At 43.8% G+C, this 23,789-nt stretch overlaps 1 protein-coding gene across 2 annotated transcripts in view; it reads left to right on the top strand.

The window, feature by feature from the left end:
- CLYBL (citramalyl-CoA lyase) overlaps positions 1-7,955 on the top strand; it is a 170,852-nt gene extending 162,897 nt beyond the window's left edge. For both annotated transcript variants that reach the window (XM_069007931.1, XM_069007921.1), the window contains 2 exons: positions 7,296-7,395; positions 7,522-7,955. In XM_069007931.1, the coding sequence (XP_068864032.1) occupies positions 7,296-7,391 (96 nt within the window). In that variant the 3' untranslated portion in view covers positions 7,392-7,395; positions 7,522-7,955. The remainder of the gene's footprint in view (positions 1-7,295; positions 7,396-7,521) is intronic.
- Positions 7,956-23,789: the final 15,834 nt, after the last annotated feature.

The raw sequence follows: 23,789 nt of genomic DNA, 5'->3' as shown, positions 1-23,789 counted from the left end.
GTTACCAGAGCAGTGTGGGAGCTCTGTTTGACTCATGACATCTCCTAATGATGAAGGGGGTGGAGGAGAGAAGGGTGGCTAGCTCGTTGGTCCCCTTATGCCCATTTCCTCCATGTCCTAGATGCACATCTCCTCCAAAGACTGCCAAGTAGGACAAGGAGACAACCAGACTGCCATACACTCTGCAGGGATTTGGTCTGCAAAGGAAAATATTGCTAGCAAAACTGTTGAGAAAAGTAATTGGAAAAAACCCACCAAATCTTTATCAGTGGGGCACTATTTCTAACCACGTGACAGCAGAGTACTGTCCAAGGACCTCCCCTCACTTGTGAGACTGTCATACAATCAGTAGTCCCCTAAGTAGTGGAAGAGGAGGTTTTGGCAATTCCATAAGCATTAGATAACCCCTATTTTAGACCAATACTTAATTCAAAGTTCAGCAGCAGGTGATTTCTTGTCCTTATTGCAGTTTCCTGGAACATCATCTTGTCTTGCTTTTCCTTTTTTTTCCATTGGCCTAACTACCCAGAATGTCCCCCATGCCAAAGCCTTACCTACTCACCAGGATCCCCTAGCACTTTCAAGCCTGCCATCTAAGTAGCCTGACTAGATTCCCAGAGTAAGCTGCTTTTGAAAAAGGTGGCTATCTCTACACAGTGGCCTAGGACAGCGGATATGTGGACACACACAACAAATTAACCTAGCACTAATGGCTGTATTCTTCCATCTGATGCAAGACGGGTTTTCCTTCTACTGTAGACAAGCCCCAATCTCAATGTAACCTATATAAATATCTTTGAGAAAATCCTGGCAACTCTCACGTGGGAGTTAAAAGTTGTTGGCTACATGTATGACGAGATCAAGGCATCAAATCAAAGGTTTATTAGCAAAGGCTGGACAATGACTGAGTGGACCACAGCAGTGGTTCCAAAAACAGAGCACAGAGTTCTCAAAACTGATGCTCGTGCTTGGAATCCCATCTGCCAACAGACAGGGAGCCAGTAGACTTTTTGGAATTTACAGAAGTTGTTTGGTACTTCAAAATTTACATACTTGCTATGTCTTAGGAAAACCAATCTTCATATTCAGAACCAATGCAGGTGATCAATAGATTACAGTGGTCTAAGAACTGAGGGTCTGCAGTAACCCTCTTAGTGAGCTCACTGCAGTCATTGGGATGGATGTGGATGGAGGCACAGGTAACCACAGATGGAGCAAATGCTGAGGTAAAAGCCACAAGCATTCCCAGGTGCAGGAGTACATCTAATTCTTCTGTATTGTCACCCAAGGGGGACTAGCTCATCTGATCACCGTCCCACACGTCCCAGAACAATTATTGTTTGACTTTAATTAACTCAAGTACTTTAATATACAACTCAGAGATAATTGTGTCACATTACTATGAGGTGCCTTAAATGTTCTTTATCATGACAGTTTTTTTCTGCTTATTTCTCTCCTTAATCCAGTGGTACATCAAGAAACAAAATATGGTGAGAGTAAAACCCTGTGTAACATTGTGTATCATATAAAAAGGTTTCAGTACAGATGAAGAAGTATAAAACTTTAAATTCCCTAATCTTATGGGAAAACATAAGGGTGCCTCACTTGTCATCCTGTCCCTCCCCTGTTGTAGTCAAAGTCAACACAATTCCATATATAACAGAATTCCATTATACCCATGATAAACACTAGCAAGAAAATTACCTGTATCATTTCTTCCCCTCTCCTCGTTCCACCACAGAATATTGATCCCCAGACAACACAGAAATCGTGGACACTGAATCCTGTCCATTTAACTTCTAGAAAGGTAAAATGCTTCTTGCCACTAAAAACTAGTATAATCTGGTTATGAAATGGTTGTATAGATTTACCATACTCTTTGACCACTCCCAAAAGTTTCACAAAGTAAATGTTCCCGAATACAGGAGAGACACACACAAAAAGAGGAGGTCTTCATGTTCCAGGAAACACTGCATTAATGTGTTCATCTTTTGCTATGGCAAATGACAGACCAATGCTGAGACTCTTTCTGTGACTTGATACATCTCATTTCTTATAGGCAAGGCAAATCTTTAAGGATGACATATATTTAAGATACATGGCCACATGCAGCCAGGGTTGTATTCTAAGTTGTCAAAGAAGAGCCCTCAATTACACATTGAACTTTGCTAGATCTGAGCTGTGCTGGAGTGGCTGCATTTATCTAAAAGGAACTTCATAAGATACAAGCATAAAATCTGCCAAACTGGTGTGTTTAAAAGGTTGGTTCTGCATCTCTTCAGTCTCTCCACAACCACCTGGAAATTTGTTGCATTTGTTATTCTTACTGCACAACTGATTGCCCTTCTTTATCACTAGCCTACATCTTCATGTCCTGACCTGTGAAAATGACTGCTCTCTGTCAACTCTGCCTTATGGCTTCTCTTGCCTGTAGGCTGGATCCTTGCATCACTTGGAGCTGACCATTCTCAATTCCCATTTTTCCAAGACTATAATTTGCCATTACCTTCTGAGGAAACAAAAAAAAAAACCAAAACAAACAAACAACAAAACAAAAACAAACAAACAAACAAAACCTAGCAGCTTTCTATAATTTTAATTCACTTGCAGCTGTCTTCTATATTTGCCAAATCTTCTTTGTTCTATCCTCACAGCACTTTAGGATACACTGAAATTCAAAGTAGAGCTGTTAAGACCTTACTCAGCCTGGCCTGCATCTTGCACAAATTGCTGTTACTTTTTTTAAATGTTACTATTGTCCTAACAGAGCATTAAATGTCATTGTGAATAATACTTCATGCCAGAAGGAAACACCTTGAGTCTTTCCTTTCTTCTAAGTCAATTGGGAAGGACTTTTTGCAACTCTGCATGATGACCCAAACAAGGAACACCGCTCATTCACTTTTTCCCTTGATTCCTCCTTGGTAGTCTGCCCTGACAGATCTATAGAGCAATCAGCCTGAGGAAGCACAGACATTTTGTATTTACAAACCCCTCTGCTGTGTTGTGCTGCCTTCACAACAGCTGTACAGCATGGGCCAGCCAAAGTGCCCTTACAGCTCCCATACACTGCAGAGTGGTGAGGGCCAAAGTCACCCTATTTCTCACACAGCTTTGCCTTTACCACATTCTCTGTGTGGCTGCATGACGGATGGCACTGGATAGGCACAGCAGAATCTGTGCGGTGTCGCTTAAAACCGGGGCAGCATCTTTGACCCACAAAGCTGCCCATTCCTCAGAAGGGCTGCACTTCCAGACTGCTGTCTAATGAGTGCCACAGTTGTCCTCCATTCCCCCATGTCTCATCCCACCTGAGTTGTTGCAGTGCAGGTGACAGTGGCCACTGCAGCAGAGCATTCAAAGGACAAGTGCACAGTCCTCCAGAACACAGATCTCTGATTCTCACCCCTCATTACGGCGAGTTCCCATGTTCCTCGTGGTTCTTAGTTTACATGTTTTAAGTTTATTGGTTCAGGAGTTCTCCACTCAGTTTTATGTATAAGTTTATGTTTATGTATTTCCCCTAGTTGCTTATGTATTAGTTCTGAAAAGTTCTCCCTTCTTCGATGCTCCATTGGTCTAGTCATGTAATTCCCTCCCTTAAGTTATACCTATTGGATATTCCTCTGTTGTCTCCTCCTCCTCAGTCGACCCCCATTGGTTGTTTCCCTTTGTTCCACCCTCCATATAAAATAGTGTGCTCTCCGCTTTTTTCTGGTTTTTGTCCCTGGATCTTCCACAGCCCGTAAACCAGCTGGAACCTACACAGAAACCCCTCTCTCATCCTTTGCCTCTGCCGATGCTTTTACACCACCTCTGTTTGGGGCTCGCTCCATGTGAAGGAGCCAGCTTTCCCTGCAGGCTGCAGCTGACAGCTTTCCCTCCTTGCTGCAGATGACTCCTGCCTGCAGCAGCAGAAGCCAAGGATGTCTGCAGCTGGATGCTGTGCTGCCTGGGGCTGCCCCAACAGTGTCACCGAGTTACTTGCATCCAGGTCTTGTCACCCGGAGGCTGTGCCCATCATCTGTGGCTCTGTCTGCTGGATGTTCCTTCTCCCAGCTTCTCCATCAGCCTTTACCTGGAGGACCTGTCTCTTCCCAAGGCTGGTCTGACACATTTGATTAGTCTGATGGTAGGGTCCCTTTACAGAGTTCTGAAAAGGCTCCCTGTGAATGATTTAAATGGTTACGTGGTGAGTAAGAACCACAGCCACTGAATGCAGTGGATGCAAATTCCAGCCTTGCATTACCCACCTGCTGTTGCTCCTGTTCATGCTGCAAGCTTCCTTAAGAGCATGCCCTTAGTCCCTTAGTTGAACTATTGGAAATCTAAGTACAGGCTGGAAGTGTGAGATTGTTGAGAAAATTAGCCAAAAAGAAAATTTAGATCTATGACTAAATTAATCCCCAGATTAATGCTATCAAAGCAAATGGTGTTTATAGAAAGTCTTGTTTTCTTTATATTCATGTGAGAGAAAATCAAAAGAATGCTAGAGGCAAATTTTGTCTAGCAGAATTGGAAAAGAGAGCATGGGGACAAAGCTGTAATTACTGGTATTTCCTATCTGTTGAAACCTGTGGGTGGAAAGAGAGTCAGTGAATAGGGTACATTCAATGGCATTAAAATTGGTTTCTTTTTCTGGACTTTAGCTCAACACTGCAAATTAGCAGGGGGAAAATAAGCCTCAGAGTGAACAGGCAGAGAAGCCAACTTCATGTTACCCTTTGCTGTTAGGAAAGAAAAAAAGGCATTTTTTTCCTTCAAGAATTCAAATTCCTAGCAACCTGAACTACAGCTGCACACTGACAAGCAGGAAACATGCAACACTTCTCATGTGGTTCACTGTCTGTGTGTCCATATATACACCATTACCCTGTTTCCCTTTCTAAACATATTATTTTAATGAAGAGAGGACAAGCATGCTGTTTAATTAACTCTTGCTTTGTAAAAACGACATTCTGACCCAGATTCATCATGGTGCAACTTAGGTACCTGCAGGGGCATCTGACTTTAGATCATCCTGTATCCAGTCAATGGAAGGGATAAGACCCTTCCAGCCATGATTTGGACCACCAGCTATCAGAAGTGACATTGCTAGGCACCCATCTCTTTCTGCAAACTACTGCAGGTACTTAGGATGACCTAAGTCAGCCTTTCACAGAAACAGGAAGGATGATTTGAGACTTCAATGTATTTCTACTTATGGCTGTCATCCCACATGCAAATTTCTCCTGTAAGCAATAGCTGTTACTCAATTAGCTTTACTCTTTATTTTGTTACTGAATCAGCTGTTACTGAATGGGCATTACTGAATGCCTGTAGAAAAAAAAAAAAGGACAATTAAAATATGTTTTCATACAATTTAAAAAAATGTACCTTGCAGTTTGAGATCATTGCACAGCCCTAAATTGTTCCAAATAAGTCCTATGTCATAAAATGTTTACTTAGTTCCCAATTTTTTTCACAACAGTTAATAAATTGAGTAGTTTGAGGCTGCATTTTCCTTAAAGTTTTAAAAGAATAACTGAAACTTACTGATATGTAGCTATAATTAAAAGTGGTATATTATGAATAGTAATAATAATAACAGTATTGATGTTGGTGTTGGTGCTGTTGGGATAAGCTAGGGTTGACAGTTTGCTCAGTAAACAAAAAAATTCTATTTGAAGCACCAACCCTTGAGTATCTGTCAGTCCAATTATCTCCAAACCTACCTGAAATACTGCAAACTATAGTAGGAAAATCTACTTTGAGTGAAAGAATAGTTTTTACTATTATGTTTTCAATGGCTTTAATACAGCCTGCTCTTACATGCAAGAATATTGGTTTGTATTAGATGACTGTTTAAGGTGGATTTTTGTCTTAACTATTCCAGAACATGATTTAGTATTTAATTAATACTGCTTCAGTTTAGCTAGATATGCCACTGGAGCAATGCATTTCCTAAACATTTCTGTAAATGGGTTGTATTTTCATTTTCCTTACTGGAGCCCTCTATTTAATAATTATCGAGCCCCAAATGAAAACCAGAAGAAGGTTTGTTCTCTTCTGCATTTCTCACTGCTCATGCACAGACACAAGTGCTGCTATCAGCCATACCTTGCTTTAGGTTAGCCTTGCTCACTGTCAAACCCAAGGCCAGGCTGTGATCCCGTATCAATTGTAGCAGGACATTAAAAGAGAGAGCAGTGCTTCACAGAGATGCCCTATGCAATGCTGGGGCCAGGCCCTCAGTTCTGAGTTCTTCAGGGAAGGGATTGCAGCTTTGTACTTGGATTTTTGGGTTTGTTGTTTGGGGGTTTTTTAATGTGTCGAACTACTGTTAGAATTGCAAATAAGATTTTTTTTTTGTCTATTGAACTTCAGCATGTCTTAGTGCAGTGTTTTATCTTCCAAATCCTACCTCAGCGACACATGGGGATTACAGGGCACAAGTCAGGTTTGGCACTATTTAAAACATATGTACTCTGTTTAAGATTTAACTATGATTCATAGTTAATTGTTTTAAACTTGTCACCATGGTACCAACAAAAAATCCTTAGGAATACAAAGTGACCTTTGAAACCTATCCTAACTCTCAGGTTGCTGCCGCTGAGGCACGCAGAGTAGTTCTGCATCCATTTGGGGTAATTCTCTGTATGTGGTGCTCAGGTGGGCTTTATCTTGGCTCCAGAGGAGATTTGGGCACTATTATTGTGCCATCCACTTGGTTATTCCAGCTTTCATCCCAATCCCTGGCTCTCGGCACAGGCCCAGCCTGTCTTTAGCACTGGAGACCTAACGGAGAGGTGCAGGAGCAACACAACCTCAGCAAACCCCGAGTCAAGAAAACTTCACCCCCACAAACACCCATTACTGTTTACTGACAAAGTTAACTTCTGGCTTTGCCCTCTGTCTGCAGGCACAGCCCTGGATGGATGTTGGGTGGTTATGCTGGAGGTGGGGAGCAGAGCTGCCCCCAGGTGTGGTGTCTGCCAGCCGCTCTCCCAGCTGGCACGCACGGCCTCACTGCTCTTCGTCCTCAGTGCTTGCCAGCTACAGAGGCTGAAACAGGCCAGCTGCACCCCTGGGCTTCTCTTTTCTCTCTCTTTTTGCCTCCTCTTTGGAGAGCTTGTTGCCCTCCACATTTCTTTAAATGCATTTTCCCTGTCTTGATTAGTTTGTCTTCTAAAACTTCTTCAGGATTCCTGTGGGAGATGATGTTTCTTGGCAAACAGATGTGTTTTTAAAGAACAAGACATGACAACTACAATTTCCAAAGGTGTCTCAGAAAGTTCATATTCTCTCTTTTCCAGGGAGCGTTTACTTTCCGCGGGAGCATGATCGACATGCCATTACTGAAGCAGGCACAGAACATTGTTACGCTTGCCACAGCCATCAAGAAAAAATGAGCTGGTAAATGAAGCTCTCGCCATGGGGCCCCAGTAGCTGTTTTAAAAGATGACTATAATACTTGGGGGGGTGGGGGGGCGCGAAATTAAAGATGTCAAGCTTAAACAGAAATTCATTTCCATTTTGCAGATCTGTTACAGTTTGCTTACCAGAATTGCTAATTACTAAAACTATTCCCAACTCAAACCACTGCTCGCTCCTGCATGGCCCATGATCTACTCACAGCCCACAATGAAGTTACATCACCAACTCTGTGACATCACAGTAATTACTACAAACGCGGGATTATGACTTCACTGAAGGAGAAGAGCAAAACGTAAGCCTGAGCTCTGTTAAAACAGCAGAAGAAAACTGATTCAGTTGTTTCTATTTCTATCTGTGCTTCTTCCCACTCTGATACAGACCTCCTGGCAGAAAGGAAAAAGCCTCAAATAATGACGTACCAGTTGAAATAACTGTGATGAAAATCTTTACCATGTAAGCTTTGCTTTCCCCACACATCACCCTTCTGTAAATGTGCAACAGCCATTAAAAATAATGCACCAACAGTGCCGGACTCTTGACTTTCTTCTCTTTTTTTTTAAGCAGTCGCTATTCAGAGAGTTTCCTCCTGGAAGCGTCCAGCCCGGGAAGGGTTGGATGGCAATAAACTTGTAGTTTTTGGAGACACAATGCAGCAGAACTTGTGCATATGGTCTCGAGTCAGATTTACATCACATTAGGGATACGGCTACAGATCATGTGGGCTGTGTGGTTAACGGGCTTAGTAAAGCTGTTTTGAAGAGGTTAACCCAGCTTGTAGTAAGGGTAAATAAACATAACAACCAGGCATTGTCCTCTATTCAGCATGTACTCTTATATGGAGGGCTAAAGGGTATTGAAGCTGCAGAGGATCAACTTGTGGTTGCCAGAGGACTCCAATGAAGTTTGAAACACCAACAATCAGAGATTTTGTTTCTGTTCCTCATTAAATCATGAGCTTTTGTGCTCAGACTATGAACGACTGTTCTTTAAGAAATTAACAGAATGGGAAGTTTTAAACTATGCACCAACCTTTTCATGACCTACACAGCAGCTATGCTGCTGCACTTAGACAAACACCGCAGGGAAGGCTGTTCTGTTTATTTAAAATTGTAAATAGAAAACAGTTGTTTTTTAGTTTCATTTCTCACCGCCTCCATGGCCATTTCACGTATGGAGCCACAGTGCTTTATTCCTCCCGTTCCTCGCCTAGCGTGTTTCCCCTCCGTCTCCGAGCAGCGATTTCACTAATTTCGGGTTATTTTTGGTTTAATTAAGAGGAGAGGAAAAGGGGGGAGGAAGAACCCCACCAACCGGCCCGCGTGGCAGCAGCGAGGAAAGGGAGCGCGGGGGCGGCGGGAGCGCCTCTCCGCGGCTCCCCCGGGGACGGCGGGGACACGGCGGGGCCCGGCCCGGGAGCGGCGAAGGAGCGGGGCGGGGGGCGGCCCCCCGGGGACGGCGGGGACACGGCGGGGCCCGGCCCGGGGAGCGGGAGGGCCGCCCTCCTCCGCCCTCCTCCGCCCTCCTCCGCCGGGGCGGCCCTGAGGGCGCGGGGCGGGCGGGGGCCGGCGGCAGAGCCCCCTCCCCACGGCCCCTCCGCGGAGTTTGGGGATGAGCAGCGAGGGCCGACCCCCCTCTCTCCCCCTCCGCCACCCGGGTCCAGTCCGAGGCGCTGCGCCGGGGGATCCCTTACAGCGCGGGGACCTCCGGGCTAATCTGATTAATTAAAGACTACCTGCTTATATTGCAGCTCCCCCTCACCCCCGTGCGTTTCAGGACACCCTCCGTTATTAGTTCCAGGCTGACTAAATTATGGGCGGCACTATTAAAACATTATCAGAACTAATGAGAAACAATTACTTAGGAGATGAGCTGGGACGAGCCGTAGCCGGGCACGCGTGTCGTTCTCCCCGCAGATTGCGTTAATAAATCATCAGGTGCACGGCAAGGCGGCGGCGAGGCCTGGCGCGGGGCACGGAGGATAAGATACATGAGATAAGGGTTGTTTGGGGTTGTTTTTTTGTTGTGGGTTGGGTTTTTTTCTTTTTTGGCATAATTTTTTCATTAATCTCACTAGGACGCGTGTGGTGTAGATGGTTTTATTCCCTTACTGCCGCGCAGGAAGAGGGAGCGGGGGAGGGAGGAGTAGGATGGGGACGATTTCAGAAACTAATGTCTTCATTGTTTTACTGAAGTCTTAATGACCAGGCGTGACAAGCCCGCGGGAGCTGCGCGGCCGCGGAGGGCAGCGCGGGGGACGGCGGGAGCGCCCCCGAACCCGCACCCACAGCTCGCCCGCTCTCGGCGCCTCCTCTTCCTCGTCAAACTGGAGGTTATTAATACACTCTCCTGAGGTGTTTACACGCACCCTCCCTCCTCCGCAGCTGACTGCTTAAGGAACTTCGTGACCCGTACGTGGAGAAATCGAATATGCTAATAAAATGCTAGATATATTCAGATTTTTCCTTAAATTTCCCTGACACCCGCGCCTCCAGCGGAAAATCCTGCTTCCTTTTAACAGCCTTAAGGATTTTTGCTTTATCAGAAATAAAATCCGATTTATTTGGCTTTTCCGTTTACTTTCCGAAGCTTTCCGTGATTTTCCGGCTTTATTCTTCTCCTCTTTCTTTCTTTTTCTTTCTCTCTTTTTCTTTCCCGCCTGGTGCTAGGCAAGCAATTGGTGAAACAAAACAGATTATAAGATTAGCAGCAGGATTTTGTGCATATTAATGATAGGGAAGGGCACCGAATGGGTTTGTAATTGCAGATCTTGCGCTTGGGATTGGGAACTGTAGCCCTGCTACAGCAAAGACCCCCCTGTGAGGTTTTCACATTGGAACTTAGGGGAAAAGTGAAAAAGTAATTACCAGAGCACAACACTGAAATGTTAAAGCACTTATTCTTTCTTTCAGCGTTCTGTTTTAAAGGGAGAAATCGGGCAAAATGGAAAATAAATTACTTTCAAATAAGTAGGTTAGCACCTGAATGCTGGTGCGCATTTTCCCGGCTTTTTTTTTTTCCTTCTTTTTTTTTCAAATTCTAGCAATTATTTAGCCGGGCATTGCAGACCATCCAAGCAGCAGAAAAGGCGGAAGGGAGGGCAGGGAGACCCCGGGAACACAGGGGTACTGCGCCTGTGAGGAAAAGCTGCTCAAAGCTGCGGTTGGAAATTTAGAGGGATTTTTCCGGGGTGGTTTTTTTGTTTGGTTTTGGTTTTGAAATCGGGACTTAAAAGGAAGAAAGATTGTTTTGGTTTTCTCTTCGACAGAAACATCAAACGGTATTTTAGCAAGGGATGCATTTCACAACCACAAATCCCTTACAGGAACGGCGTATTCCTTGCAATATCGAGAAGTAACCTGACACTGAATTTTAACTCTTATTAAGGGTTGCTCCTTGTTTTTTGAGCTGCTTCAGCCCCCTCTGAGTTTACTCTTCCTAAACTCTGGATTTTTGCGTTTCGAGCTCAGTGCTCCTTTACTGACTTTTCTAATCCTTCTCTCCCGTGATTAACAGCCAGAAATGGCTTGGCTTTAATGGCACCTACTCGCGCGTATTGTTTTAATTCTGTTTACGGAAAATCAATGTATCTGGTGGAAATTAGGCTTTGAAAACTTTTTTTTACGAGCAAATAAAACGGAGTATCTGCTCCTCGGGCAGTAATTTCTGATTTTGAATTGAAGGAGGAAGGGGGGTCGGGGGGGAAACCAGCTTTGACTGCGTTTCATCCATTGCATCCCTTCAACCCTCTTCTCCCACTTTCACCTCACTCAGGTTCAGAGCATGGCAAAGCCCCGAGGCAGGGCTAGTTTGTAACAACTATTATAAATATTAAAAAGTAGGAAGAAGGGAATATAAGATCGTGCGGGCAAGTATATTATTTTCTATTTGGTCCCATTGCTGCGGCTAGGCAGCCGCGCACCCCGTGGAGGGGAGCCCCGGGGAGCAGCGCCCGGCGGGCGGGGGGAACACTTCGGGTGGTTTTGGGGTGCTGGCATTTGCACGAGGTGTCCTGCGGATGGGAGGGGTGTCCTCCCCACCCGGAGTTGAGAAGCTGCCAGCAGTGCCCGGGCGGCAGGAGGAAGCCCCCGCAGCGCTCCGCGCTGCCGCGGGACTGCCGGGCTGCAGCCGTGAGACCGGGCGTGGGATGGATGGATGGATGGATGGATGGATGGATGGATGGATGGAGCGCAGCCCCTCGTCCCGCAGGGGTCGGGACAGTCCCATGCCTTCCTGGGCTGCTGCCAATAGCCCTGGACACCAGGGAGAAAGGGAAGGGGGGAAGGGAAACGGGAAGGAAGTCAGAAGGAGGAAGAGGTGATTTAATCACATTCATTATTCTGCCACGAAAACGGTCTCCTCCAGTCACCCTCAGGCCCACAGAATCCCTTCAGTCGGGACCAGGGTGCCCCTGGAAAGGCCACCTGCAGAATGGTACACACACACACACTCACACGCACACACTCCAGCCTGGTACCAAAGGTGACTGAAAGGGACAGCACAGAAATTAGTGTTCTCCATTTCCATCACACCTTCCCTCCCTGTCACAGTCCCCACTTGGCCTTGTCCTTTTGGTGCTTCTCAACTTGCCTTTGCCTCCCAGCACTGGGTGTCCCTCAGTGGGAACAGAGTGGGGGCTTTCCTCCTCGCACTGGGGTGCTGGGAATGGGCTGCACAGTGGAAATGTCCTGCATGCGCCCACACTGCAAGCAGGGGAGAGATCAGACAGTCTTGCTATGTTTAGGGTGATTGCTTCCCCAATTAATTCTGAAGCTCCCAATATGTGATATCAAAGACAACACCGTAAGGTGATGCTCAGAATGATGTCTTCAGATGTGCGAGAGGCCCTGTTTCTAGAGCTGTTGTAGGTGCCCACTGCCTGCTGGCATCATTTGAAGCTGATCATCCTAATGAGAATGAGGAGTGATAAATGCCTATGCTACCTTCTTGGGCCTCTGTAATTTAAAGTGTGACTCCATGTAGCTTTGGATCCTATGTTTAGAATTTTATTCCTACTTCTTCTAGTGCTGCTAATGTCATCAAAGCTGTGCTATCAAGCACAAACACCAGTTAATAATTTTCTGAACTGAAGCTTGTTGAAGGTAAAAGCCTTGTCTCTGTGTGAGACATGCCTGCAATAGCCTAGACTTTATGGCAGACATTCACACTGCTTTGGAGACCTAGTCTAGGCTTCCAGATACCTGACTTCCTTCCTGGCTTGCTTTTGCAGTAGTCCCTATTGTATTAGTAGTCTTTGTGCAGGTCTGTTACTCTATGGGATGCCACTAGAAATGCTTCATGCTACCTCTCCATGTCCTGCTCTGTCTAAAATTACAGCTCAGATACAGTCAGTAGTGCATGTGTCGCTGCAAATCTGACCATCACTGACAGCCCTGCCTCCAGACTTGTCACTGAGAGGCCTCTGCTTGTAGAATACAGAATTAAATACTTGCAAGATGAGGAGGAAACCAGTGGCAGTGGACGTGCAAGAGCTGTCTGGTTACATCGTTGGTATTACTGTGCGAGAGTACAGGCCAGGGGAAAAAGTCACTTTCACCCTCTTCAATCATCAGCACTTGTGTCATCAGCAAAGAGTTTGTGTTTTAGTTTAAACTGCTGGAAGAAGTTCCCCCAGGTCTGTGGTACTTGGTGGGAGTGCTGGAAAGAGCTGTGGTCTCTGCCCACGAGGTGCCTCAGAAGGAGCTCACCCTGCAGAGGCTGCCCATCCCTGCCTGCCCCATGTGACTTCTGGGGTACTTGTGAAAGCTGCCTGCTCATTTGAAAGCATTCAGGTACTTTCAACTCCACATCATGACTCCGCTCAGAGACCATTTAAAATATGTAGTAGGTAGAGACATCTGTTGCCTTCTTTGCAATCAGTTTTGAAAAAAACAGTTCCTCCTGAAGGAAAAGGCCAGTCCTGTGCTAATGGCAAAACCTCTATTGGTGCAATTCTAAGGTTTTGCAAGGAGTTACAAAATCCAGAGGCATGCTGGGTTAACTGACTTCACCATATGGACTAGTTGGTGTCTAACATTTTGTTGAATATTAAGAATATGCCTAATTTACAGAAAAAGGCACACAGTAAGTTCAGTAATAAAAGGTAAATAAATATGTCTCTACATTGTGGCTATATTAAGCAATTCTTTCTCTAATGTTTAATAAGCATTTGTTAAAGTGGGTATGTGAGGGCGATGTGTACAGACCACATTTGCTGACAAAGCCTAAGGAAATAAGTGTGTCTTTCTGCCTAGGTTTTCATAAGGCATGTGTGTTCCTGAATATAGGCAGACAGAGAAAACTGGAAGGCTTCCCATTTTATGTGGAGGGAAGATGTAAAGATCTGTGCTTGGTTCCTGGCCTTCCTTCCCCATCACTGACATCAGTTTGTGTCAAGTTTACCAAAAAACCCTGCTGCTGTAACACTCCATTTGAGAGGCAGGGGGGAAAGGATAATAAACTTTTCTTTAATTGCTTCCCTGGCTATAAATTAGCATGCATTGGGCTAATTTTTTTTCCATGAACAAAAACACAATTGACAGCAAGGCTTAGGAAAAGTAGGAAGAGAGTTCTGAGCCTCAAGGCTCCCCTGCATATTGAACTTGAGCAGGGGGAGGTCTTGTCCGTGCCCAGAAGTTGAAGGGCACCAAGAACTACAACAAAACAGTTGGGATTTTTATGTTTCACTGACTGTTTTTGCAGCTGCATCTTCCCCCCTCCTCCTCTTCCCCCATTATTTCATGTGAGAACCAAGTATGAAAATAGAAGCCATGGCTTTCCCTCCGGATACAGTCAATGTGCATAAAACCAGGGCAGAAATCAGCAGAGAGCTAAGGTTAGTTATAACTCAGTGTTATGGGTAAAAGCAGAAATTGTTTTTTGCTTCTACACCATATTTCATGTCTGTTACCACAGAAGTAAACGCAGGGCTGAAGCCCAACTGCATTGTGAGTTCAGTGGCTTCCTCTTTGCATCACTGATGCTCCTGGTGGCATTTCAAGAGAAGCTGGTAGAACCCAGAGTTCTGCCTTTACATCTCCCCTTCCATGCTTGCCTCCCTTTCAGCCTTGGAATATCTGGCAAACCATCTTTTCCCATGGCAGAAGCTCATCTGAGGTGATTTTTCTCTGGAGCTGCTCTGTGGAAGCCCTTAAGCTTCTCCTCTGGTGCATGCAGTAACCAGCCTGAACAAAGAACCAACTACAAGTAAAAGTAGATGAGCATGTAACACAACTTGCAAAGTAAATGTTAACAGAGATGTGGCTGAAGAGGTGGGACAATTACTGGTAGAGAGTGGCTGAGAAATAGCTGAGGAATGGGGATGGAGAGGACAGATGCATGCTTATTCTCTCATACCCTGCACTGAAGTCATCCCTTGTTCTCAGTATCCATGAGCACCTTCACTATTTTTAAAACAAGAAAAATTTAATTGAAGACCAGTTGAGATGAGCTGCTAAAGGAAAGGGATGAGGTTTCTCTAGAAAAGGCAAGTAGGGAAAGCATTTGCCACAGGGCCTTCATGCGGGGGTAGACTAGGTGTCTACCTCAGGTCTTACCTGGGAATTTTTTATATTATTGCAAATTTTTGATGCAATAAAATGTACAGAGATGGAAATAAAAAAAGAGGAGAAAGAGGAATCTTTAAAAAAGACCAAGGGAAGAATAGGAAATTTACTCTCTTACCCCTATATTTTTTCAAGCTGTGCTTGCACCTTAGTTTGCTGCCTAAAGATCTACACTAATGAACAGCTGCTTCCTTTGAAAATTTTCTTTCTTTCTTTTTTCTTTTTTCTTTTTTTCTTTTTTCTTTTTTCTTTTTTCTTTTTTCTTTTTTCTTTTTTCTTTTTTCCTTTTTCTTTTTTCTTTTTTCTTTTTTCTTTTTTCTTTTTTCTTTTTTCTTTTTTCTTTTTTCTTTTTTCTTTTCCTTCCTTCCTTCCTTCCTTCCTTCCTTCCTTCCTTCCTTCCTTCCTTCCTTCCTTCCTTCCACAAGGAAGACCTACAACACTACTACTTAGAGAGATAAAGAAGTCTCTATATTTTTGCAAGGTCCCTCCCTGATTCTTCATGTTCTTCTTAACTCAGTGCACCTTTGCTTCAGGGCAAGGTGGTGGTGGGCTGGAAAACCCAGATTATGGTCTTCTGAAGATGCAGGAACCCTGCCTCATCCACCCCAAACTCCCTTGCAGAGATTATCTATCTTCTGAGGTACCTTCCCTTTTCATTTATAAGGAGTTGTGTGAAGGCCCCTCTCCCATGAGTGTGTCAAGCCTCCCTCCAACCAGAAATCTGAGTAGATGCTGAAGGTGTGACTGGGCACTTGTGACGCCCAGGGTGGGTTTTCTGGCAGGTAGTGATTTCATTTCATGTATCAGTAACACAGCAGTGACTCCAGAGCACCAAATCTTTCAAGTTAAAGCACTCTCCTCCTACTCCCAGTCAGGTTCTGATGATGTTTATGTCCTTTAAAACATGAGGAGTTTTTGTTTGCATCTTATTTTAAAACAAATTTACCCCAGAGGCAAATCATTCTTTTCTTACTGTATTATAGAATGGAACATTTGCAAAAGTCATTACAACCCTCATATTTGAATCAATTTCAGACTAATATCCTGTTATCCAAGGTTGTCAGTTATTTTTTTGACATTATTTTGGCTGATTTTAAAATTGGTGTGTTCTTCACTGTTACCATTAGAATTACATAAAGTGTCTTGTTTACAGAGCTCTGAAATGCTTTGAAATCAGCAATTGTCCAAACTGAAATTTATTTCATCCAAAACAATGTCCTGGACATCCAGGTGGTAATAAACATTTTTCAACTGCATACAAACTGTGAATTGTATTTGAAATTAAATCTCTGCATTAAAATCTGCATTGCTGAGCCTCCCGCTGGCAGCCACTGTTCTTCTGAAGAGTGACATCTTCCCCTGGCACTGGTGGGGTGGGAGCTCTCGCACAGATGTTGCTGAATGGTTTCCTATCACTCTTCCCGTACTGGGACTTTATAGCCACATATGCCGAAAAAGTACAAAGGATGCAAGGTGTGTGAGGAATACAGGAGGGGGCCACCTCGGATTTAGTAACCATAGATGTTTTTGTCCTGACATACAAGGGTGGAAACCATTTTATAAACCCCTATTAAAGCAGCATATTGCTGATGTCACAAATTATGTCATTTTTCAGCAAGCTGTTAGGTAGCAGCAGGATACTTAGAGGTCCCAATCTGAGTGCACAGCTTGAGGCCTCATCATCCATTGAAGTCAAGGAAATACTCCAGTCCCCTGGTCTTCTGTTTACAAATAATATTTCAAGAATCAGGATGCCCACAAATGGACTTTCAGGCACTGAGCTAAAGGAAATCCATCTGCGAGTGTGTATTTCTATACATATTTCCATACATACGGCATATTATTTGTGTATATGCCTGCGTGCATTTATGAGTAATGCAACTGACGTCTGCAGTCTGACATTAGATTTTCTTTAAACCATCATTTTTCTTTATTCTTTGATATATAGAGTGGATTCTTGATGACCAATTTTGCACACAGAATCCCCACCACAGTTAGAGATATCCACATCAAAAAGGGGTATACCAAGTACTGCCATTTTTTTTCTCCTCTTTAACATAGTGAGGGTAAAAAAGACCTCTGATTTCACAAAATTTACATAAGAAGAGATTTATCTATAATGGAGTTGAGTGGATTGTGCAAAATAAAATAACAAAAATGTCTATACACTTACGCATTAGAACAGCAGAATAGTTTGTTGGAGGCTCTCCTCATCTGGATAAATTGTATTTACTCAAATATGTGTTTTTCCCCCCACTAGAATGGAATACACCGTTGTGTTTTCCCAACAATTCACATGCACTTGGGAGACAACAGCCTACATTAGAAGACATAAAATACATAGTATGTGGCCTGAGGTTGTGAAACAGCTGAAGAGAAGGAATTAAATTCAAAGCTAGCTGTGCCAAACTCATCGGTGGGTGCTTTTAGTCCCCCTCCCCATGTATTAGTGGGAGCCAAGGATGCAGTATCAAGGCACAGCTTTGTATTTCCTGACTTTTGCCAGCGTGTTAACATCACTCCCCTGGCAGAATGAGGGTCCTGGCAGGGAGATGGATTAGATGGCCAAACATGGCATTTTAATCCCCACACCCTCTCCCTACACCAGTTCCAGTATTTTGCTACTTATTTACTATTGTAGTTGGCTGTAACTTCCTCTACTGGAAATATTACAGGGTTGGATTAGCTTCTCCTCTGCAACGTATCCCTGATTTAATTACCACTGCAGCTATCCCCCTCTATCTGCACCATAAATACTGTTGCTTACAGAAACATGATTACAGGATTAGAGTTATTGGGCCCTCGCCCAGACAAACGCAGTGACACAGCATAGCACTGGCACCTCTGAAAGCTACACTGACCTCAGGCATCTCTACATCAAAGGCCACGGCCACAATCTGAGCTTCATTAGCTTTCAAGGCTGAAGTTACAGGAGCACTACTTCCTCAGCCACTAATGGGAAACATTCTCCTCCATTTGCTGTTGAGGTGTTAAAAGTTCCTCTTAACATCAGTTACTGAGCTACAGCTTCACCGGTATCCCAGTAAAATAAAAATGAGTTGTGGAGTGGGAGCTGAGTTCAAATTGAAAAGCTATGTTGGACATCCCTTACTCAAGCAAGGGGCAGTCACCAGCGCAGGGATGCTTTGTGAAGAAGGACTAAAGGGGGAGGTGCATCCCAAATCCCAGACTGGGAGCCACAGGGAAATTCCCACAGCTCCTGAAGAGTTTCATATGGTTGTAACCAACGTTTAATGACAGAGGTATGTGAAGGATGCTCTGGTTTTCATTTGTGGGATGTGATGTGCATGATTATGCAGCTAGCTGCAGCTCAGAGCATCATTGGGTCCATATTCACCACGAGAAATCTGTGAACTGTGGTGATAACTCCTCCAGCGCCCCGGGTTCATTTGAACCCGCAAAGAGCAAACCTGGGAGGTAACATTTAATTCCAGAGAGAAAAGCTAGTCAGAAAGAGAACCACTAGGTGATAAAATACTAGGTTGGACCAAACTGAATTTTTTCTTCTAGCATACATTTCCTATGTGGAAATTTCTCTGAAATTTCAGTATACGTCAGTTCCACTTTACACAGCTGGAATATTAGTGTTTCCTTTGTCTTATTGATTTAGATGATGCATTCTAGCATGCAGATCACCTCTTACTGTGTTTGCACAGTTCTAGCAAAGTAGTTTGGGGCTTGCAGTCTTTGCTCTAATTGAAGAAAGCAGGTAAGTGTCAAGATGACATGAAAGAAAGCCCAAGGCTTCTTGACTCTCTATCCAGGAGGGGGACGAAATATTTGTTCCATGAAAATACTTGAGAATGGTAGGACATAGTCCACCACAGTGAGCACAGAAAAGCAAGAACCAGCTTTGTATGAGAATTAAAAGGCTGAAATACATAATTTGTATTAAAAGACCTTAATAAGAATAATTTTTAAAATTGAAAAACAAATAAGAAAGCAGAATAGAGCTAGAGGGTTTACACTGAGGGGCTTGCTTTTCTTCAATACGGCTAGCCTTCTCTGGTGCTTTGCCTATGGGATTATAATTTCTACTTTTTGAGCTGGTGCTGAATAAAGTGGCTTGCCCATGAGCCTCCCAGCTGGGCCAGCTGGATAAGGTGGGCTGGTCAGATGTTGCCAGGGATAAGGGTATGGAATAACAGGCTGGCCTCTAGAGCTAAGCTGCTCCTTCTCCTCAGGAGGTAGGAGAGTTCCCCAGGTCTGAGGAGCTCCTCGTGGCTGGAAGATTTCGTGGAAGATATTAGCAGGCTCACATGCTGGCTTCAGAGTTTCCTCCAGCTTGTATGTTTGATAAAGCTTAGAAGCTTTCTTCGGCTGGCAAATTTGACTTAATCTCTTGGGTTTGTTCTGCCCTAAGCATTCTGTTCATGTTATCAGAGCTCATTTCAGTTTCCCAAGCTTAGAGCTGGGTTAGGAACTGAGGCATGTTTAGAAAGTAGAGTAAGAAGAATTCAGCTGATTTTCAGCTAAGCACATTTTCACCACAGAGATTTACAAAAAGGCATTTATTTCATAGGAAGATGTCACTGGATTTCTTTTTAAATTAAATTACTATCATTCAAAGAAATAGGAAATTCCTCCTTATGTGTACATTTTTCATGAATTACTGATTCTTTCCAGGCTTTCCTTTTGCAGGGCAGTGACCCCCAGCTCAAACACTGCAACTGCTCTCTGACCAGTGATGGCTTAAGTATTGCAGCAGCAGCCACTGCTGTTACAGCAGAAATCCAAGCCCTTTGCTTTGCAAACGTGGCAAGTATTTGATGTTAATTAGAAGCACTCAGCCTCTTTACTGAGTAAGATCAGGGGTGGTGTGGAGGCATAGGTTGACCCAGGGAGGGTAGAGAGGGCTCTTCTCCCTGTCAGCACCAGGACCTGCAGCCCTTACTATCACTGCACAGACACACATAGAGTTCTACAGTCATTTTCATTGTTTCAGTTACTTTCATCCATCATTTTTATAATTTTCATTACTTTCATTATTTTCTCACTTTGGGACAAGGCAGTGTGTGAAGCATGGTACAGTTAAGTGGACACAAAAAGCTTAACAGTGATTATGGGGTCCAGGTGAGAGTGTGGCTCTTTCGAGCTGGCATGTTCTTTAAAGGTGATGTACTCCAGTTTTTGGTGTGTTGCTAATGATTATTGCTGTAATGATTTTAAGGTGTTCAAGGCTCCACAGAAGGGTCTAATCCAAAGCCTAGAAAGGTGGACGGGAATTTTTTACTGAGAGGAGCCAAAAAAATGCAAAGTTTTAAAGATCCAGAAAAAATATTTCTAAGATTGTCTTTATATAAGAAAATAAAATGGGGGAAGAAAAAAATTTCTCTCTTCCTCTGGCTTGCCAGCATGCTTTGATGGAAAACAGGGGGGTGATCTCAAGAACACTTGCTCCAGCCTCCTGTTCATAAGTAGCAGGAAGGCCTGTCAAACCTGTCAAACTCTTTGAGCTCCTGGGGTTTACAGACTTCTCTAAGCTACCCCAAGCTAAACCACAATCCCATAAAGAAGCCTTTTCAGTAAAACCTTCTGCCATTTGCCTGAAGCCAACAAATCACTCATTTAAAAAAAATATTTCTCATTTGGAAACATCCCTTCCCCCTGTGCTTGCTCTCTCCTGATGAAGCCCTAAGCAATGGCCTTGCACCATCAGTTTTTTGCAGAAACCTGCCACCACAGGGTGTGTCAGACCCCAAAATCTGCAGTCCATACAGAAACCAAAGTCTCGCTGGTCCAATGAGAGTCTGGCTTGGGTAGGGACTGCAGAAATGACCCGGCTTCAGTCAGAGCTCAAGGTCAGTGTAGGATGGCTTGCATTCATTTCTGTCCCTTGCCTCTTGGTGGACTTCTCTGAGCTTCTTGGCTCCAGCTAGCTGCCATGGTGCATGTCCCATATTCTTTGCTGGAGATCTAGAAGAGACATTCAGGCTGTCTGGTCTTTGTCCTTCCTTTCACTCCTTATCCTTTCCCTGAAATTTGTTGTGAAAACAAAAGCTCTCAGATAATCACCAGCAGTACCAGCCTTTGCCTTCATGCTACACCCAATGGCTGCAGCTCTCCAAACTCCCCTCTATCCCTGCCCTCCCAGCGTATGGAAACCTTTAGTGCCACAGATCCAAGACCCCAGCTGGCCATGGAAAAAATGTCTGCAGTTCTCAGAACCACTGCTCTGTTATGGTGTCTAATCCAGTGATAGAAAAAAATAGCCCCAAAAGAAGAGGGCAGACATGAAGCAACTGTTGCTTTTGGAGGCATTTCTGGATTTATGTGAACGGAATTGCAGGGGCACATTCTGCCCTGAGTGACCATGGTTTTGTCAGCTATTTTTCAAAATCATTTTGGGCTTCTCCCAAGTGGCATATGTCTTTGGCAATTATCTGACTAGTTATATGTCAAATCATATTCTTTGATTTATAGGTGGCAGATCAGAGGACAAGACACCATATTTTTTTCATGTACTTGCTGAGAGTAACAGAATCATACTCAAAGTCCATCATGGCAGAACCATAGCAACACCATAATGAATAAAACAGTGATTCTTCAATGGGAGCAAAATGTGGCAACTTCAAGCTGCAATTTTTTCACAATATGGGAGACACGTTCTGGCAAGAGTTAAGCAGTCATCAGTACATGTATCATAAGGGCAGAGGTATAGCAGAAGCAAATCTGTTGACAGCATGTAAACAGCAATACCATAAAAACTAAAGCAAAACTTAAAACATACCCCAAAACACAGATTTTGAAACCTGGCACTCAGTCTGTGCTATGAGCTGAAATCTTGTTTCATTTTACATCTACTCTTACTTAGCATGCAAAAATCCACCCATGACCACCCAATTCAATGCTTGGAAAATATATACCATATTAAAGGTTTGGTTCTAAAGAGATATTCATGCAAAGCAAATGGGGGGGGGGGTTTCCTACATCCTTAGAAACAACTAAAAACTCTTCAGCAGAGGCTGCAGTACTCATACTGTGTGAAAAAGGAACAGTACATGGACAATATTATAATTGTTGTTGTCCAGAATGCTAAATACGAAAACAAAGCTAAAAGGAGAGAGAACCAATCTAACATACATCCTTAGGACCTGGAGCTACTGACTCCATAATTATGCCCCTTAATAGACACAAGCAGACATATGACAGAAAACATGAATTAATCTCCAGTTCATTACCCAAATTCCCATGGAGTGGGACTTGTCCATGGCAAAGGAATACACATGTTTTTCGAGATAATACTCATCCACAACCATGGATTTTATTCAGAAGTGGTGCATAGCCCTATATATTAACAAACACATACAGCTACAATAGTTGTTGATTTTATAAATGTACTTGCAGGAAATAATATTAATGTAGCAAGAACAATGGACAGAAATATTTGAGATGTGCTGACAAAAAAAGCCTGCCTTGTCTCGAAGCTCTTTCTTCTTATGCTTTATGCTTTTGTTAAGTAAGAACAACCGCTGTAGTTCAGGGTGAATAACGGCCAGCAAGCCAGGAATCCTATCTCCAAGGGGGTGTGTGCTGGGTTCCCAGTGAAAAGGATGAGGGTATGCACTGACACTTCCAGTGCACTTCTACAGCCCACTCAGCTCCTCCATCTGTAGAGGACAGCAAGATACCCCAGCCCATTGCACTGTCTCAGACCCTGCACCAACACTGATCTGTGTTTTGTAAGGGCCAGAGTCCTTACAAAAAGTTCATATAATGAGCAATTAGGACAAATGATCCATTTATCTGGGACCTGAGCAACTAAGATGAGGAGTCATTCAGACCCAATCCTGTGGCAGTCCGTGCTTTGGGTGTTAAATCACATTTTTTAGTATAGCCAAGCTTGAATAGGTACAGGAAAGGTTTCACAGTTCTGATAAAACAAGCAATGTCCTCAAAATTGTATTTACAAGAAAAAAAAGTAGCCAGTACTTTGCCTCAGGTTTATGCATGATGTGCTAAAACTGAGGGTTGACACGCCAGTGGATTGGGGGAGGCAGAACAGATCTCAGGACTGTTCACTTTGTCTGGGAAAGAGTTGACAGGATACACAAAACCAATGCATGCTTGAGGCAGCCCTGTTGGCTTCTGCTCCACTGGAAAGAGAAATGTTTGCGTCATGGAATCAGAAAACATTGGCAGGAAAATAACTTTCATTTCCAAACCTGAAAAGGAGTGTTGCAAGTGTTAAAAAAGAAAAAAAAGCAGAGGAGGACGGGAATAACATTCACCTGGACTCTCTGATTTCACCTTCAGACTCTGACCCCATGACGGGTATGTTTGAAAGTAATTAGTTTGTGAAAGAGAGCTTAAAGTTAACTTCTGAATGCACGATGGGGGGAAAGCGTGTGTACCCATCACCTGTGAGCTGGGACAAGGATGAACAAATACTTCTTGGAGGAAGGCAGTGCATCTCTGCCATCCCAGTTACCAGCACAGAGACATGGCTGACGTTATAGATGTGTATATGTAGTTATATACATACGTACTGGAAAAGGCAGTGGAAGAAGTCCCAGCTATAACATGCACTCTGCAAACATTCAACCTTCTACATTTCTCCTGATTTCCACCTTGAATTAGCTTAGGACTCAGGAGAAAGACAAAAAGGCATATTTATTTCTAGCCAGTGTCATCAGAAAGTGACGAAAACCTTATGAGACATTTTGTCTCATCTACAGCCTTCCATGCCTCTTGCCGTTTGCCTCCTGAGCCTAATGGAAACCTGCCCTGGATGGTCTGTTCTTTGTTATTCTTCCAATTTCCTTGTCTTTTATTTATTTCCCTTGCCTC

This window comes from Aphelocoma coerulescens, chromosome 1, assembly GCF_041296385.1.
Source record: "Aphelocoma coerulescens isolate FSJ_1873_10779 chromosome 1, UR_Acoe_1.0, whole genome shotgun sequence".
Taxonomy (NCBI): domain Eukaryota; kingdom Metazoa; phylum Chordata; class Aves; order Passeriformes; family Corvidae; genus Aphelocoma; species Aphelocoma coerulescens.
The sequence above is the reverse complement of the archived record's forward strand: the minus strand, read 5'-3'. Positions and strand labels throughout refer to the sequence as shown.